Raw genomic sequence first — 16,083 nt, forward strand, 5'->3', positions numbered from 1 at the left:
CTTCGTGCTGGGCCTGCTCCTGTACCTTGTCGGCAGCTTCTTCCTGAAGAATCTGGAATCTATTCTTCAGGACGAGTTGAAGGGTTGATGTAGGGTTGGCCTGTTGGGAAGAAAAAGAAGAGGATGAAGAGATTGAAAAAAGGGGGGGGGGGATCTTCTATGTTTACCTGTGGAAGAGGTCACCAACTGCCAGGTGTCATTGCCGCCAGCCATTTCCTGTATCCCAAATGTTGGCTTCAAAGCTGATGATTTGGGTGTCTCGAGAATGGACTTGTCGTGGGTCTGCTCTGTAATTTGGGACAACTCCTGAACGACTCCGTCGATGTAGGCTTCATCCTCTCGGATGCTTCTCAGGCGAACCACCTCCTCCCTGAGACTCCACAATTCCTGCATGAGGGCTCCATCCAGCTGAGCAGCCTCCTCTGTCTGCGTGGAGACTGTAGTGTAGTGCCGGGGGGGGGGGGGGGTGGATTCGGTCTGCACGGAGACCTCTGTCCACCGTCCTGAGTCCTCCTCCCTTTGTACACCGTCCGTGATCTCCTCCAGGGTCCCCATGGTGGCTGGAATGCTGGATTTGATTGTAGCTTTGGCGCTTCTAGTCCTCCCTGCCATTTCCAAGTTGTGAATTAGGTCTGCCTGTCAGTAATTAGAAAAGGAAAAAGAGAGTTAGAAAAAATCCTACTGAGAGCTAGTGCGAGATTATGAAAGATTTGGGTGTCTGAGAGAATAAGAAGTTAAGAGCTAAGGGTATCTGAAAGGGTTTCTGAAAGGGTTGGCTGAGTGTGAGTTAGCTTGGCGTGCAGCTAGCTGAAAGAATAGGGAGAGAAGAGAAGAATGGGAACAGAAGAAAAAGGTTTTGTTTTTTTTTAGTTAGAAGTTTAGGATTCGCTGCTGGGCTGCCTGGGCTCCTTCCAAGGCTCCTTTGCAAAGGCGCTCTCGCTGAGGTGAGCGCCTTTGCCGCTCGCCTTCGCTGCGCGCCGAACGGCCACGCACCGTTGGCACCCCCTCTCTTAAGGGGGAGTCCGGGCGCTTGGTGTCGCGGCTGGTGATGCGGGTGGGCGGAGCTAACTCTCACCGCTACCCGCTCCTCACCGCCGCTCTTCTCCTCTCCCGGCTACCAAGAAGCTGCTGCTTCTTTCTTCTGCCACGCGGCTGCTGTGGCTTCCTTCTCGCCGGCTCCCTTCTCTTAAGGGGGAGTCCGGGCGCTTGGTGTCGCGGCTGGTGACACGGGTGGGCGGAGCTAACTCTCGCCGCTACCCGCTCCTCACCGCTGCTCTTCTCCTCTCCCGGCTACCAAGAAGCTGCTGCTTCTTTCTTCTGCCATGCGGCTGCTGTGGCTTCCTTCTCGCTGGCTCCCTTCTCTTAAGGGGGAGTCCGGGCGCTTGGTGTTGCGGCTGGTGACGCGGGTGTGCGGAGCTAACTCTCGCCGCTACCCGCTCCTCACCGCCGCTCTTCTCCTCTCCCGGCTACCAAGAAGCTGCTGCTTCTTTCTTCTGCCACGCGGCTGCTGTGGCTTCCTTCTCGCCGGCTCCCTTCTCTTAAGGGATGTATGTTTGATCCAAACAGGCCGGGGATTTAAAATTACAGTCCACTTGAGGGAGCAATACTTTCAAAATAGAACAAAACACAAAAAAAAACCCCTCTCATCAATACTGGGCAAGTTTCTCAAATAGTATCTTCATATAACTTTTAAAGGCTTTTAAATATTTAAATGTGCTCAAAAGCTCTTCAGCAAGGCGCCACAACAGCGGTACAATGTTGCTGAAAAGGTGCTTGAATTTTAATCATTGTCTATTTAAACTGACCAATGCATAAAACATTTCTTTTAGGGCTTCAGATATGCCAATCGTTGTTCGCTATTATTTTTGCGATACAACCAAACATTTTTTAATATTTGGCTATGGCTGTGGCTTCTTCATTTGCCCATATATTCTATAAATAATTTTTGTATTATTTTAAATATTTTTTAACCTTTTTTTTGAAAGTGTTTCTCAATAAATATATAGATTTGTAAAAAAGTTCACTTAGCTTTTCCTTAATAGGATCAAATCGGGGTTTGTCAACATCGACATGTTTCGCCTGAACGGCTTTTTCAAGATATCAACCCCTATTGAAAGTAAAAGCAGATATTACCACATCTTTCCATTTTAAATGATTAATATCCCTTAAGGGGACCACACAGCATAATCTTCATAGCTAAATGCTCACCCTTCGTTTTACTACCAGACCATCCCGATATTCAATGCTCTTTTGATCTTTCCAAGATGGCCGCGGCGTCTTTTTTCTCCCTTTAAGTACCACCCTCATTTGATGACCTCATTTCCCAACTGACGAATCAGGAACATCCCATTAGATTAAAGTGTTCCACTCAATTTCTTGGTTTAAACCCCCCGGCGTCACTGTATTTAATTTGAAAATCCATTTCTGTTCCAACCAATTCAGTCTGCGTTTGTAATTTCCACCCTCCCACCCTTCCTTTATATGAGATATAATACGCCATTTTATATCCGTGCTCTCATGCCCCAGGGTCTCCCAATGTTCCACTAAAGGGGCTTCCATTACTTTATTGATGATCCTGGATTTGTGTTCATTGAGTCTAACATTCATCTGGCGACTTGTTCTACCCACATACATCAACTTACAGGGGCACAGTATGACATAAACTACATTATGTGTTCTACACGTAGTTGTTGCATTAGCTATGATATTTATTTCTCTATAGGGAGGCTGCCATTCACTTCCTTCAATTGTGCTACTGCACCATTGACATCTCTGGCATTTCTGATGTCCCTGTATAGACTGTATTTCATCCTCTTCTATAGTGTAGCGATGTTTTGCTAAATATTCTCCTATATTTTTACCCCGTTGGTAAGTAATGGTAGGAAATTCTTCAAAAACCTTGGGAATTGTTTGTAAAATGTGCCAGTATTTTTTCATACTGTTTACTATATATTTAGACTCCACATAGAAGGGTAGAACACATGTCATTCTAGTGTGACTTTCTTCAGGATTCTTCACCTCACTCCCGATAGTGGATGTCTGTTGTAAAAGTAACTCACGATTAGCGTATTTCGCCCGTAAAAACGCTTTTCGGATAGCTCTATTTGGGTACCCTCTCATTTTTATCCTCCTTTCCAACTGTCTAGACTGGGATATAAAATCCTGATCTTCCGAGCATAGGCGGCGTAATCTTAAAAATTGTCCTATCGGCAGATTGTATTTCAACCGATATGGGTGGTGGCTGTGAAATTTCAAAAGTGTGTTTCTCGCCACTGGTTTGCGGAACAATGTTGTAATGAACTTTCCATGTTCAAATCTTATTGTAAGGTCCAGGAAGTTGACTTTACCCTTACTATACTCAGCCGTGAATTTTATATGCTGGTTCAAAACATTCAATTCTCCTATAAAATTTAATAGTGTTTCCTCAGAATCTCTCCAGACGACAAACACGTCGTCCAGAAAACGTCTCCACATCCCCACTTTTTCAAAATTTCGCATGGTATAAATGGTATTTTCCTCCATATCTGCTAGATACAAGGTGGCTACCGAGGGGGCCAGCGTCGCCCCCATCGCCACACCTTGTATTTGATGGTAATATCTCCCATTAAACCAGAAATAGTTTGCTGTTATAACCAATGTTGCTAATTCCATCAAGAATTCTGTTTTTATTCTAGGTTGCCCTATACGTGACTCCAACACTTTTTTGATAATATCTAGCGCTGCTTGTTGAGGGATCATAGTATAGAGTGAGGTGATGTCCAAAGAGGCCAAAATAGGTGTTTCTGTTGGCCGTTCCATTTCTCTTAACATGGTAATAAAGTGGGAAGAATCTTTTATGAATGAAGTGACTTTCACCACAAAAGGTTGTAAAAAACAATCCACAAACTGTGATAGCGGTTCTAAAACCGAGCCCTTTGTGGATACTATTGGCCTCCCCGGAGGGGTCTGTAAACTCTTATGCACTTTCGGGACCAGATACAATTTAGGAGTTCTAGGCCATTGTTCCATAAGAAAACAAGCTTCTTTTTTTGTTAACATACCATTTTTTAATCCTGGTTCTACTATATTCTTGATTTGTTCCTGTAACATTTTTACTGGATCTACGTCCATCAGCCGGTATGCTACTATGTCATTCAATTGTCTAGAAGCTTCCATATTGTATTGGCCTCTATCCTGCAATATAGTGGCCCCCCCCTTTATCTGCCTTCATAATCATAATTTGTTTATTTTCCACAAGTTCTCTTAATGCTAAATGTTGATTTCTATCCATATTTCTCGGAATGAACCGCCCCATATATTCTTTTTCTTGTTTTTCAAGATCTAATACAACCAATTGCTGAAAAGTGAGAACTGAATGGTGCACACTACCCGGAGGCATCCAATTGCTTGGGGGTTTTTTCACTGAAATGTCTATACTGGGAGGATTATCACAGAAGAATATACGGAGTTGTACTTTTCTTATAAATTTGAAAAATGCTACTCTTATCGCAAAAGGATCATATAAACTGGTGGGGATGAAATTAAGGCCTAACTGTAGGACCTCCTCCTGATGTTTAGTCAACAAGCTCTTTGTTAAATTTATTACTGTTGGCTGTTCCGTGTCACCGGGCCCGTCGACCCTCTCGGAACCACATTTCGCCCTCTCTTGCTTCCTCTCGATCTTCCTCTGGGTCCCCCTAAAAAAGGTTTTGGGGCTGTGGTAACAGTAGTAACTTGATCATTTTCATTTCCACCCTCACTCGAATATTCAGACTCATCAGACGATTTGTCAAATGCTACTTTTTTTTGTTGTTGTTGTTTAAATTGTCGCGTGTCTTTTTTATTCCAAGTGTAGACTTTTTCATTGATGTAATCAAATTCATCCCTTCTGAATTTCTTTATCTTTGATTGTTTCAGTGTGTCTTTAAATGAAGCTAAAGTTTGCTGAAAGTCTGAAAGATTCTTTTCAAATTCTTCCATAGGAGATTTTTCTTTCAGTTCTTTTTCCATAATATCTAATTTAGTCTTCAATTCCTCCTCCACTTTTGTTGTTGTTTCTACAATCAATACCATAAGATCTCTACTACACCGGTTTAAGATGGCGATCCACTTGTCCATGAAAAGTTTATCGTTGGTAAATAATCTTGGTTCCTTAAGCATTCTCAAACCTCGCGGAATCATTGATTTCTTTAAATACTGTATAAGAGTACTTCCATGTAACTCAGCCCGTATTCTTCTTTTCTGGACGTTCTCCCAGTCTTCCCATAATGTATGTGAACCCAAGTCGCCAGTGTCATCTAATAAGGCTGGTCTCAAAAGTAGATTTTGGACTTGTTCATCCGTATAACCCCCAAAGTTAGTCATCTTATCTTCAGAAGTATTCTCAGGAGTGTCTAAACAATGCTAGTATTTGTTTACTCCTTTTTTATCTTCAATTGACTGAATATCTCACTATATAAGTAAAGTTTTAAGTCACCTCCTTCACATCAGTCTAATTCCATATAACTGTCTATCTAAACTGACCAATGCATAAAACATTTCTTTTAGGGCTTCAGATATGCCAATCGTTGTTCGCTATTATTTTTGCGATACAACCAAACATTTTTTAATATTTGGCTATGGCTGTGGCTTCTTCATTTGCCCATATATTCTATAAATAATTTTTGTATTATTTTAAATATTTTTTAACCTTTTTTTTGAAAGTGTTTCTCAATAAATATATAGATTTGTAAAAAAGTTCACTTAGCTTTTCCTTAATAGGATCAAATCGGGGTTTGTCAACATCGACATGTTTCGCCTGAACGGCTTTTTTCAAGATATCAACCCCTATTGAAAGTAAAAGCAGATATTACCACATCTTTCCATTTTAAATGATTAATATCCCTTAAGGGGACCACACAGCATAATCTTCATAGCTAAATGCTCACCCTTCGTTTTACTACCAGACCATCCCGATATTCAATGCTCTTTTGATCTTTCCAAGATGGCCGCGGCGTCTTTTTTCTCCCTTTAAGTACCACCCTCATTTGATGACCTCATTTCCCAACTGACGAATCAGGAACATCCCATTAGATTAAAGTGTTCCACTCAATTTCTTGGTTTAAACCCCCCGGCGTCACTGTATTTAATTTGAAAATCCATTTCTGTTCCAACCAATTCAGTCTGCGTTTGTAATTTTAATCATAACACATTGCATGGAGCAAGGATACTTGCTTCTACTGGAGTGGCAAATGTTATGGCTCTAAAAAAGTTGTTTAACAGTAGATCATTTATCTGAAAAGGTCAGTTCACGGCTCCAACACAGTCTGTGTTTCGCTACGCTACATCAGGAAGCCAGAAGGATAAGCTTTTTATATTGATTTTATTTGCAGTGTGCAATGCCTAAGAAGAACAAAAACGTGCTATGAAAATTGTGCTCATAGTTAAGAAACAAAATTCAATATAAATATATAACAATCATGTATTTAGAACATTGTTTTAGTCTGGCTGCAAGGCAGGTTACCTGAGTCCTTTGGTCTACACACTGGATGTTGAAAAAAGACGCCCTGGGGAAGGGCACCAAACAGAGGCTGCAAAAAAGAAGCAGCCCAGCTGACGTCAGTAACCACAGGGAGCATGAGGACCCGCCTCTCTTACTGTGATTGGTCAGAATTGTATACTGCTCAGGAGAGAAGACTCTTACTATGATTGGTCAGGATGGTATGCTGCTCAAGAAAAGAGACTTTTGCTGTGATTGGTCAGTATGATATGCTGTTCAGGAGAGAATTCAACTATTGTATATGACAGCACAAGTGTACAAAGCTCAAAAGCAGAGAGAGGAAGAACCAAACGTTAGGAAACAGGAACTTTGTACAGAACATTATAAAAAAAACCCTCCCAGACAGGAAATATCATCTAGCTAGAACACTATGGAGGAACGAACAGCAGTGGATTTACCGCTTACAATCCATACACCCTGCAGGTTTAAACAAAGAGGTTGAGTGGTGTGCATTTTGTAATCTTTTATTCTGCTCTGATGATTTTTCCTGTCTGGGAGGGTTTTTTTAAAAAAAATGTTCTGTACAAAGTTCCTGTTTCCTAATGTTTGGTTCTTCCTCTCTCTGCTTTTGAGCTTTGTACACTTGTGCTGTCATATAGTTGGGGATGGGTGGGATTCCTCACAGGGACGGGTAGGGATGGGTGGGACTTTGACGGGGATGGGTGGGGATGGGTGGGATTTCTGTCCCCGTGCAACTCTCTAGTCTAGGGCAGAGCTTTTGGGCTCCGTCCCAAACAAAAAATGCGCTCTGCTGCCTCTATGCCTGGAATGACTATTTGAATAAAGTTAGGATTAAGAATGGTAAAAGACTAGATGGGCCATTCGAACTTTATCTGCCATCATGTTTCTATAAACATATGTTGAATGCTTTCAGTGTTTTAAGTGTAGGTGGTGGACATCATAAGTACAGAACCAAGATCATCTGGCCTCTTATAACACAAAGCTATTCCAAGTTGAAGTAAATGATGCTTATTTTATCTCATTGGAATCACTACGAGACGGCATTGTATCTTCCAAAACAGACAATATTTTTTATTGTTAGTATAAAGACTTACAAAATTATAGCAGCAAAGGCATGGCAGAAAGAAATATATTGTCAGTTCAGAATATGCAATGGAGAGTAGAACTTACACCCATATGCCGAGCAGGGGGCTAGCATGTCCCTGCTGGCATACCCAAGTGAATTTCTCTCTGGTTTTAACTGTGATGCTTGGATTGTTATATAGAGAAATTCTTCCTTTGTTTCAAAAAGCACATCCCCAAACTCTGGTCATGTACTTCCCTATTGGTACAAAAATGTTTACCTAACTATTCCTCCCACTCCACGCCTTTCTCACTTCTCCCCCCCCCCCAGGAGGGGGGCCTGAGCAGAAACAGAATTCTTCGTGAACTTTCTTCCTCCAGCTCTGAGATCCTTCTTACCTTGCAGAAGCTAATTTGTGGTTTTACACCGCTGTACATCTTCAGGATGGTGTCCTTGTAGATAGTCTTATGCAGAAAGTTGGCAAGGGTGACCTCCAGCACCCCAGCTGTGCTTGGTTTCCATAACTTGCTTCAGAGACAGGCCAGCCTGGGTAAGAGTTCTGTCTTGGTATCAGGCTCCTATGTCTCTTACTCCCCTGTCATCCTGCAAGGAATGTTGCTTGTTATAAATGTTTTATGGCTTTCCAGGGTGCCTGGCATATGTGAAGTCATACAGCACTGATAACAGCTCAGCAGAACCTTGGAGAAGTATCCTCCCAGCAGGGAATGGAGACAGGAACTTTGCAGCAAAGGCCAGCTGGGTTAGCATTTCAAAGGATACATGTGTTCACAGATAGCAAGGTACAGGCTGGGCCAGGCTATGAGAAAATATATGTTAAAAATGTCTGTAGTGTCCAGCATACACAAGTGAGGCCAGTATGTCCAGTTTATCCATCTGTATGTCCAGGTTATCCATCTCAAAGTCAAGACCTACAATGAATCTCTCAAATCATATGTACCTCCACCAACATAAACTACTGTGTTGAAAACCAATGTATACTTTTTTAATGTTTATAATCCTAAGCAAAAATAATTCCTACATATATATAAAATTAGGTCAGTTATCTGGCATATCTTGCCCAGCACTAAATATGCCCTGTAGAAAAAATAAAATGTTCTCTCATAAGAACCACAAGAAGTTAAAAAAAAGTTATTGCAATAAATCAAATGTTTTAATGTAACTAACAGTTTTCATAATGGATTATTTTTTAAGGGGTATTCTTCAGAATCCGATATATCCTTCTCATAACTGTCCTGCAAGAAGTGGTGGATAGCGTCATCTTCAGCACTTCGCATAAAGCTGCTTTTCTCATCAGCTCCTACCGTTTAAGATATATTAAGAAACTGGATACCTTTGGCAGCTAGAAACCAGTGAAGAACCTTAATACTGGATTAAGAATTGTATATGCAGTTATTTGTGATCAGGAGCTTCCACATTTATTTACTGCAAACTGCAGTTTAGTTAGAGAAAAAGTACAAACTTTAAAGTACATTTTGGCTTTACAAAAAGTATTACCTTAAAAATATTGTAAGCCTTCTGTTGCATATATCCATTAACTGATATTGCTTTAGAGTTACTGTCATTTCAGACAATTATATTAATGTACAACTACTGTGGGGAGAATTAATCAAAGACTGCTATCCGATTTAGTACACGCTAACGATTAACACACTCTAAATGCTAAGACACCCATTATATTTCTATAGGCATCTTAGCATTTAGCATGCACTAAATTGGTAAGTGCATGCTAAATCAGATAGTGCTCCTTGATTAATTCCCCCCTAAATATCCCCTCTTTTACAAAGCTGCATTAGGAATTCTATGCACATCGGAGCTAATAGCGTGCAGCTTAGTAAAAAGAGCCTTATATTAGGCACAACTAAATTATTTTGTTATCAAGTGGCACTTTTAAAAATATTTTTCTTTAATATTTTAATTTGAAAAAAGGTTTGTTAAAATCCAAAACAAGCCCTTGGGTCATTTGGATTTTTTTCTAAAGTTATTTATTTGGTTTCATCTGAAAAGGTACTACTAATTAAACAGAAAAATGTATTCCTCGCCCCCACACACACTTTTATGAAGCTGCATTAGACTTTTTTATCCATCCATGGCAGTATTAGCTCCATCGCGCATAGGAATTCTATGAATGTTGGAGCTAATACCGCCGCGACTGGTGATTTTTTTTTAAAAACCCTAATGCGGCTTTGTAAAATGGGAGGTTAATTTTTCTTAGATGGAGGCCTCTTGATTTGTAGCTATCCATTCACTAGGTCACTTTCTCAGCAGCAATGGGTTCTCCCAAAATATTCTCTGCTGTTGCAGAAATATTTGCCTACTTAGAACTGATGTGCATCAGCTATGAAAGCTATGTTTAGCTTTTTTCCATAATTTCTATATAAATAATTGTTGGGATATACTTAATGCTTTTGTTAACATTTTGTTGAACAGATGATCACATTAATGCAAATAATGAAATGTTATAGGTTTTGTAGGGTTTTATTATGGTATTAAAAATATTTTCATTCACCTAGTCTGCTAAATTACTCCTACCTATTACCACAAAATTTACCCAGTCTCCTTTTATGAAAATGTATTTATATTTTGGGATTTATTAACTGCCTTTATGAAGAGATTCGCCCAAGGTGGTGTACAAGAGTACAGGAGAAACCAAAAAAAACTGTGGAGAGATGATGTTCCTGAGTTGGACTTTATTTAAAAATATATATTAAAAAATTAACATAGCAATCTACATAAAAACCTTAAGGACCTAGTCCGCTAGGAACGTTGGACCCAACACGGTCTGTGTTTTGACAGTAGAGTCTTCCTCAAAGTCCCTGCTAGTACTAGGATGAAAAATACATGAAAAGGCTAAACAATCCAAAAGTACAGATGCATAGAAGCTCCGCATATGACGCACTTTAAACACCAAATCAATAATCCTTATTTATTTGGTTTTTGGAGCGCGTCATATGCAGAGATACAGGGTATTCCTTATGCAGGTTGGGAATATAAGGTCTCTGCTTATGCAGATGATATTTTGCTTCATTTGAGAAATCCTGAAACTACTATCCCACATTTAATAGATTTGATTGACCGATTTGGGAAATTTTCTGGATACAAAATAAATTGGAGTAAATTGGAGGTTCTTCCATTAAATGTGCATTGTTCAAAGGGACTATTTAATCCATTCCCATTCCTTTGGAAGGAAGAGGGTATAAAATATTTAGGTATATGGATTTGAAAAAATACTGGAAGATACGATGAGAGTAAATGGAAAATCCTTATTACTAAAGGTTTCAGAAATGTGTGAGCAATGGAATAGTGGGGGAGAGTTCAAACGGTTAAGATGATGATTTTGCCTGTGGTTTGCTACCAAATGGGCATGTTACCAGTGTTTTTCCAGAGGTCCTTTTACAAGAAATTAAATAGTATTACTAAATTTATTTGGCTGGGTAAAACTGCGAGAATTGCTTTAGTATCATTACAAAAACCAATTGCAGTGGGTAGGGTAAATTTCCCAAACTTTTATAGGTATCATCAGGCCTATATACTGCATCAGGGTATGTATTGGATTCTTCCCGAGCTCATGGAACATCTTCTGGATTGGTTGTACTTAGAGTCGGGGCCGGATTAATGAATAGGCCCAAGAGGCATATGCCTAGGACCTGAAGTTGTCAGGGGGGCCCGCTGAAGAAACAAACAGGACTCTGATTTTTTTCCCCTTTCGGCAGCGCCAGGCCGCCTCCCCCCCCCCCCCCCCCCCCGGGAAAGATTGGCAGTGCTGGGCCTCTCCCCGGAAAAATTGGCAGCGTTGGGCCCCCCAGAAAGATCGGCAGCGCCGGGCCCCCCTCTTGGGAAAAATCAGAAGTGCGCCCCCCCCCGGCAGCGGTGGCAAGTTCTGGCAACCGTTCCTGCAAGCAGTGCTCAACCAATAGCTTCACCTCTGATGCAGCTTCCTGTTTCCGCCTGGGCGGTTCACGTCAGAGGACAGCCTTGGAGCCACAGCACTGTGGCGCATAACATCATCAAGTGGCTTCAAGAAGGTGGAGGATCTGGCGCTGGTCAGCGGGGTGTGTGCCACTAGGCTGGAGGTCAAGTTCAAGATCTGCGTGGCCAGCACTTGCCCGCTTCCATGCGCCAGGAGCTCAACAGAGGACTGCAGCTGGCATGCAAGCAGCAGCCCAACCCCACCTCCCTGAGTCTGCAGAGCAAAGAGCTCGAGCTCCCTGCTGGCGGCCTGGGGCAGCTGCAGATGGCGCGCGTGCCCCTTGAGCCCTTCTTCGGCGTGCACAAGGGCCGATCCTTGCTGCGCGTGGCCACATGGAACCTACAGTGATGCTCCATGGACAAGGCCAACAACCCAGTGCTCTGCATGACCCTGCTGGAGAACAGGTAAGGGATCAGCGGTATTAAGCAAATGCTTCACTTTGGCCAGGAGGGGCAATTTGGGAATGAATGCTGTGCTGTCGACGGGTGTGTGTGGGGGGGGGAGGGGAGAAAGAGAAATGCTGCTTCTGCACAGGGAAGGGAAGGGGGGGGGAAGAGAAATGCTGCTGCTGCTGCACCCAGTTGGGGAGAGAGAGGGAAAGAGGGAGAAGGAAAAGGGAGAGGAATGAGAGATGCCAAGTCCTTGGGAGGGAGATACCAGACCATGGGGGGGAGGGAAGGAGACAGATGCCAGGCCAAGGGAAAGGAAGGAAGGAGAGAGGGGGAGAAAGGAAGGATAAGGGATGCCAGATAATGGAGGGGGAGGGGAAGGGGGAGTTGGAAGGAGAAAAGAAATGCCAGGGAATGGGGGAGGGAAGGGAAACTAAGGAGACAAATGCTAGACCAGAGGGAGAAGAGGTGCCAGGGCATGGGGGGAGGGAAGGAGATAGAGATGCCAGACCATAGGGTGGAGTGGTTAGGAAGGAAGGAAAGAAGAAGAGATGCCAGAGCATAGGGGAGGGGTGGAGACAGAAAAATGGAGAGGGGGTAAAGCTGAAATGAATCATGTACAAAGGAGAGAAGGGGCACAGGATAGACAGTTTATGGAAGGAGCACAGAAAGAGGGAAGATACCATATGGAACGGGGAGAGGGCGGACAGAGAAATGGAAGGGGGAGAGAGAGAGGGGCAGACAGTGGATGGAAGGGGCTGATGCTGCATGGAAGACAGAAAAAAGAGTGAGGACGAGATGATTAAAGCAAGGGGGATTTGTTCAGAGATGTTTGGGGGTTGCATAGAAGAAAAACTGTGCATTGGTATGCTAATCTTTGTTTTGAATTAAAAAAAGAAATACAAGTGGAAATAAAGAAGTAAATAAGAAAACAGATAAATGGGGGTGGGGCATGGGTGGGGCAGGGCCAGGGGGGCCCAGTGTACTTGTGTGCCTAGGGACCCTTGAAGAATTAATCCTGCCCTGCTTAGAATGGCAACTTATGTCTTAGAGACATTTGGAGCATTGAGATAAAGCAGCATATTTCTGCGTCTCAATGGCCACAAATTTGGACTTGGAGGATGAGATGTACAGCGTCAGCATCTATGAGACACCAATCTGTCCTGGCCTGTCCTGCTGCCCTCTGTCCTATTTCAGATTAGATGCACCCCATCCAAACCCATTAGATTGTCCCCATTTGAGCTCATGTTCGGCTGGCCACCACCCACTATGAACCCAGATCCTGATTCCTTTGCTACTCTGGGATCGGATATCCTCCAGTCAGGTCCAATCCTTAGCTAAGGCCCTTCAAGATCTCCACAAATGGGTGGTAATGGCCCGAAGGCAGGGAGGCCACCCGGAATAACAGGATCCAATTGTCGAGAGAGATAGGCGATGGGCCTACGCCAGGAGCCAAGGAACTGGGTAAGGACCCCGGCTGTGATACCGGATTTTTCATGAACATAGAGCTGGAAAGAACATAAGCAGCGCCATCTCCGGATTAGACCTTCGGTCCATCAAGTCCGGTGATCCGCAGACGCAGAGGCCCTGCCCGATGTATACCAGGCATAATTTTTGTCCTGATATTTGTCCTGAACCAGCCCACCCTTAGCTTCATTCCATGTTCTCTTGTGGAGGGGTCAGGAAGGCCAAGGGCAGAAAGCCTGAGTCAGTTTTTTGGAGGCAACGGAAGGACCGCTCCTGGAGTTGGGTCCAGACAAAAAGGGCTGAGTCAGTGCCTTTGGTGGAATCATACAGAGGGCGAGCAATGGTAGAGAAATCATGGATCCAGATACGACAGTATCCGGCGATACCGAGGAAGGCACAGTGACACCAGGAAATTCTTTTTCACTGAAAGAGTGGTTGACCGCTGGAATAGTCTTCCACTTCAGGTCACTGAGGCCAGCAGCGTGCCTGATTTTAAGGCCAAATGGGATAGACACGTGGGATCTATTCACTGAGTTAGGTGGGGGAGGGTCATTGTGGTGGGCAGACTAGATGGGCCGTGGCCCTTATCTGCCGTCTATTTCTATGTTTCTATGTAAGGCGCCCAGGGCTTTGCGATTGTCGGAACAGGGAGACTACACACAGCCTGGACACAGGTGTGGGAAGGGACCTGGTACCCTGGGAAATATGAAACCCAAGGTAGATGACACGAGAAAGGCATACTTGGAATCAGTGGAAATATGGCCACAGGAAAATTTATAAGGCAGATCCATTATCTGTATCAGGTTCCTACCCCAAAGAGCTGACTTGTAAAATTAAGCTAAAATTCAGCTCTGGATCCACCCACTAAGCAGGGTAGTCTGATACAAGCGCTCTCTAAAGCAGCAGTCCCTTCACTATCATCTGACTGGCAAAAATATTTACTTCCATACAAAAGCATTCCTAAAAATTACATTCTTATACCTAAACTTACATGATTTATAAACAGAAATACAAAACAAAGATTGGAATATACAGTAAAACTTTGGATTGCAAATAACTTGGTTTGCAAGTGTTCTATAAGACAAGCAATGATTAAATTTTAACTTGCTATACCAGCAACGTCTTGCAAAACAAGTACATACAGTATACAAGCATCACATTATCACAACTGAGCCAATGGTTCCACTCTATATGACGCTGCAGGAGTACAGTGACTGTTCCAAACGAGCAAGGGCTTGCAATACAAGTAAGTATATTTTTGTATTAAAGTTTTGGATTGTGGAACAAATCGTCTGAGTTTCCATTATTTCCTATGGGGAAACTCGCCTTGATACACGAGTGCCCTGGACTACAAGCATGCGTCTGGAACGAATTATGCTTTCACAAAAGATAATCCATACACACAACTTTACACCTTTTTTTGTTACAATCTACATGCATCTCACTGCTATTATGGTAAAAGCAGCAGGAGATACCTACTCCCCCTCCCTTCAGAATTTCACAGAGGAGAGAGAGTGACTTAAAGATCAAAGAGATCAAATTACAGATGTAGTCTTTGGGTTTAAAAGATACATTCACACACATTGTCACTCAGTCTCCAGCCTTGGTGTCCCTATATCAGAGGCCGAGATTCTGGATGCCATCAAATCCCTTCCTTCCCACAAATCGCCGGGGCCTGATGGATATCCAATCAAATTTTACAAAACCTTTTCTGCCGATCTTGTTCCACTGCTGAAGCATCTCTTCGATTATCTTTTTTCTTATCTCGATGATCAAGGTGGATTTGCGGAAGCACACGATATAGTTTTACCCAAAGCTGGGAGAGATGAAACTATGGTGGCTAATTATCGACCTATCTCTTTGCTTAATACTGACTGTAAGATCTTGGCCAAAGTTTTGGCCTCTCGATTGGATAAGGTTTTGGGCAGTCTTGTTCATCCTGATCAGGTAGGCTTCATGAAAACCCGATTTATTGGAGACAACGCACGCACGTTCCATGCGGTTTTGGATATCGCCCATGCTTCACCTGATCCCTTGATAGCGATTTCCCTGGATGCCGAGAAGGCCTTTGATATGGTCGAGTGGGATCATCTATTTGCTGCTCTCAACTGGTTTGGTTGTGGTTCAAACTTCATGCATTGGATTCGACTACTGTACACCAAGCCCTATTCCAGATTACGAATCAATGACTCTCTCTCTCTGCTCCCATATATCTTCATAGAGGCACTCGCCAGGGCTGCCCCCTATCTCCTCTCTTATTTAATTTAGCCCTCGAACCACTATTGCTGGCCATCCGTCAACATCCTCATTTGGTAGGGGTCCCTGTGGGCTCCTTTCAAGTTAAAACATTAGCATATGCTGACGATTTGCTTGTGTTTCTCTCTAAACCAGCCTCCTCTATTCCTGTTCTTCTCCAATTGGTATCTGAGTTTTCTCGGTGCTCGGGTTATCGTATAAATTGGGACAAATCCGAAGTCATGCCTCTTAATGATGTTACTTCTCTAGCCGATTGTGGTCCCACCTCATTTCGTTGGGCCAGCTCTTCCTTGAAATACCTTGGCATCCTTTTTCATCCGGATACCGATACTATGATGTCTATTAACTTATCTGCTTTAACAACCAAGGTTGACACTTTATTGAAGAGATGTCCCCCCTCTCTTTATCGTGGCGGGGATGCCTTGAATCTATTAAAATGACT

General features: G+C 42.9%; 1 protein-coding gene across 1 annotated transcript in view; it reads left to right on the forward strand.

Annotated features, from left to right (window-relative positions):
• Window positions 1-9,615, forward strand: part of LOC117363105 (disintegrin and metalloproteinase domain-containing protein 9-like) — a 301,668-nt gene extending 292,053 nt beyond the window's left edge. Inside the window, exon 11 of the mRNA XM_033950405.1 lies at window positions 8,754-9,615. Coding sequence (XP_033806296.1) covers window positions 8,754-8,789 — 36 coding nt within the window. The 3' untranslated portion in view covers window positions 8,790-9,615. The remainder of the gene's footprint in view (window positions 1-8,753) is intronic.
• Window positions 9,616-16,083: the final 6,468 nt, after the last annotated feature.

Source organism: Geotrypetes seraphini, chromosome 6 (assembly GCF_902459505.1).
Source record: "Geotrypetes seraphini chromosome 6, aGeoSer1.1, whole genome shotgun sequence".
Classification (NCBI taxonomy): Eukaryota; Metazoa; Chordata; class Amphibia; order Gymnophiona; family Dermophiidae; genus Geotrypetes; species Geotrypetes seraphini.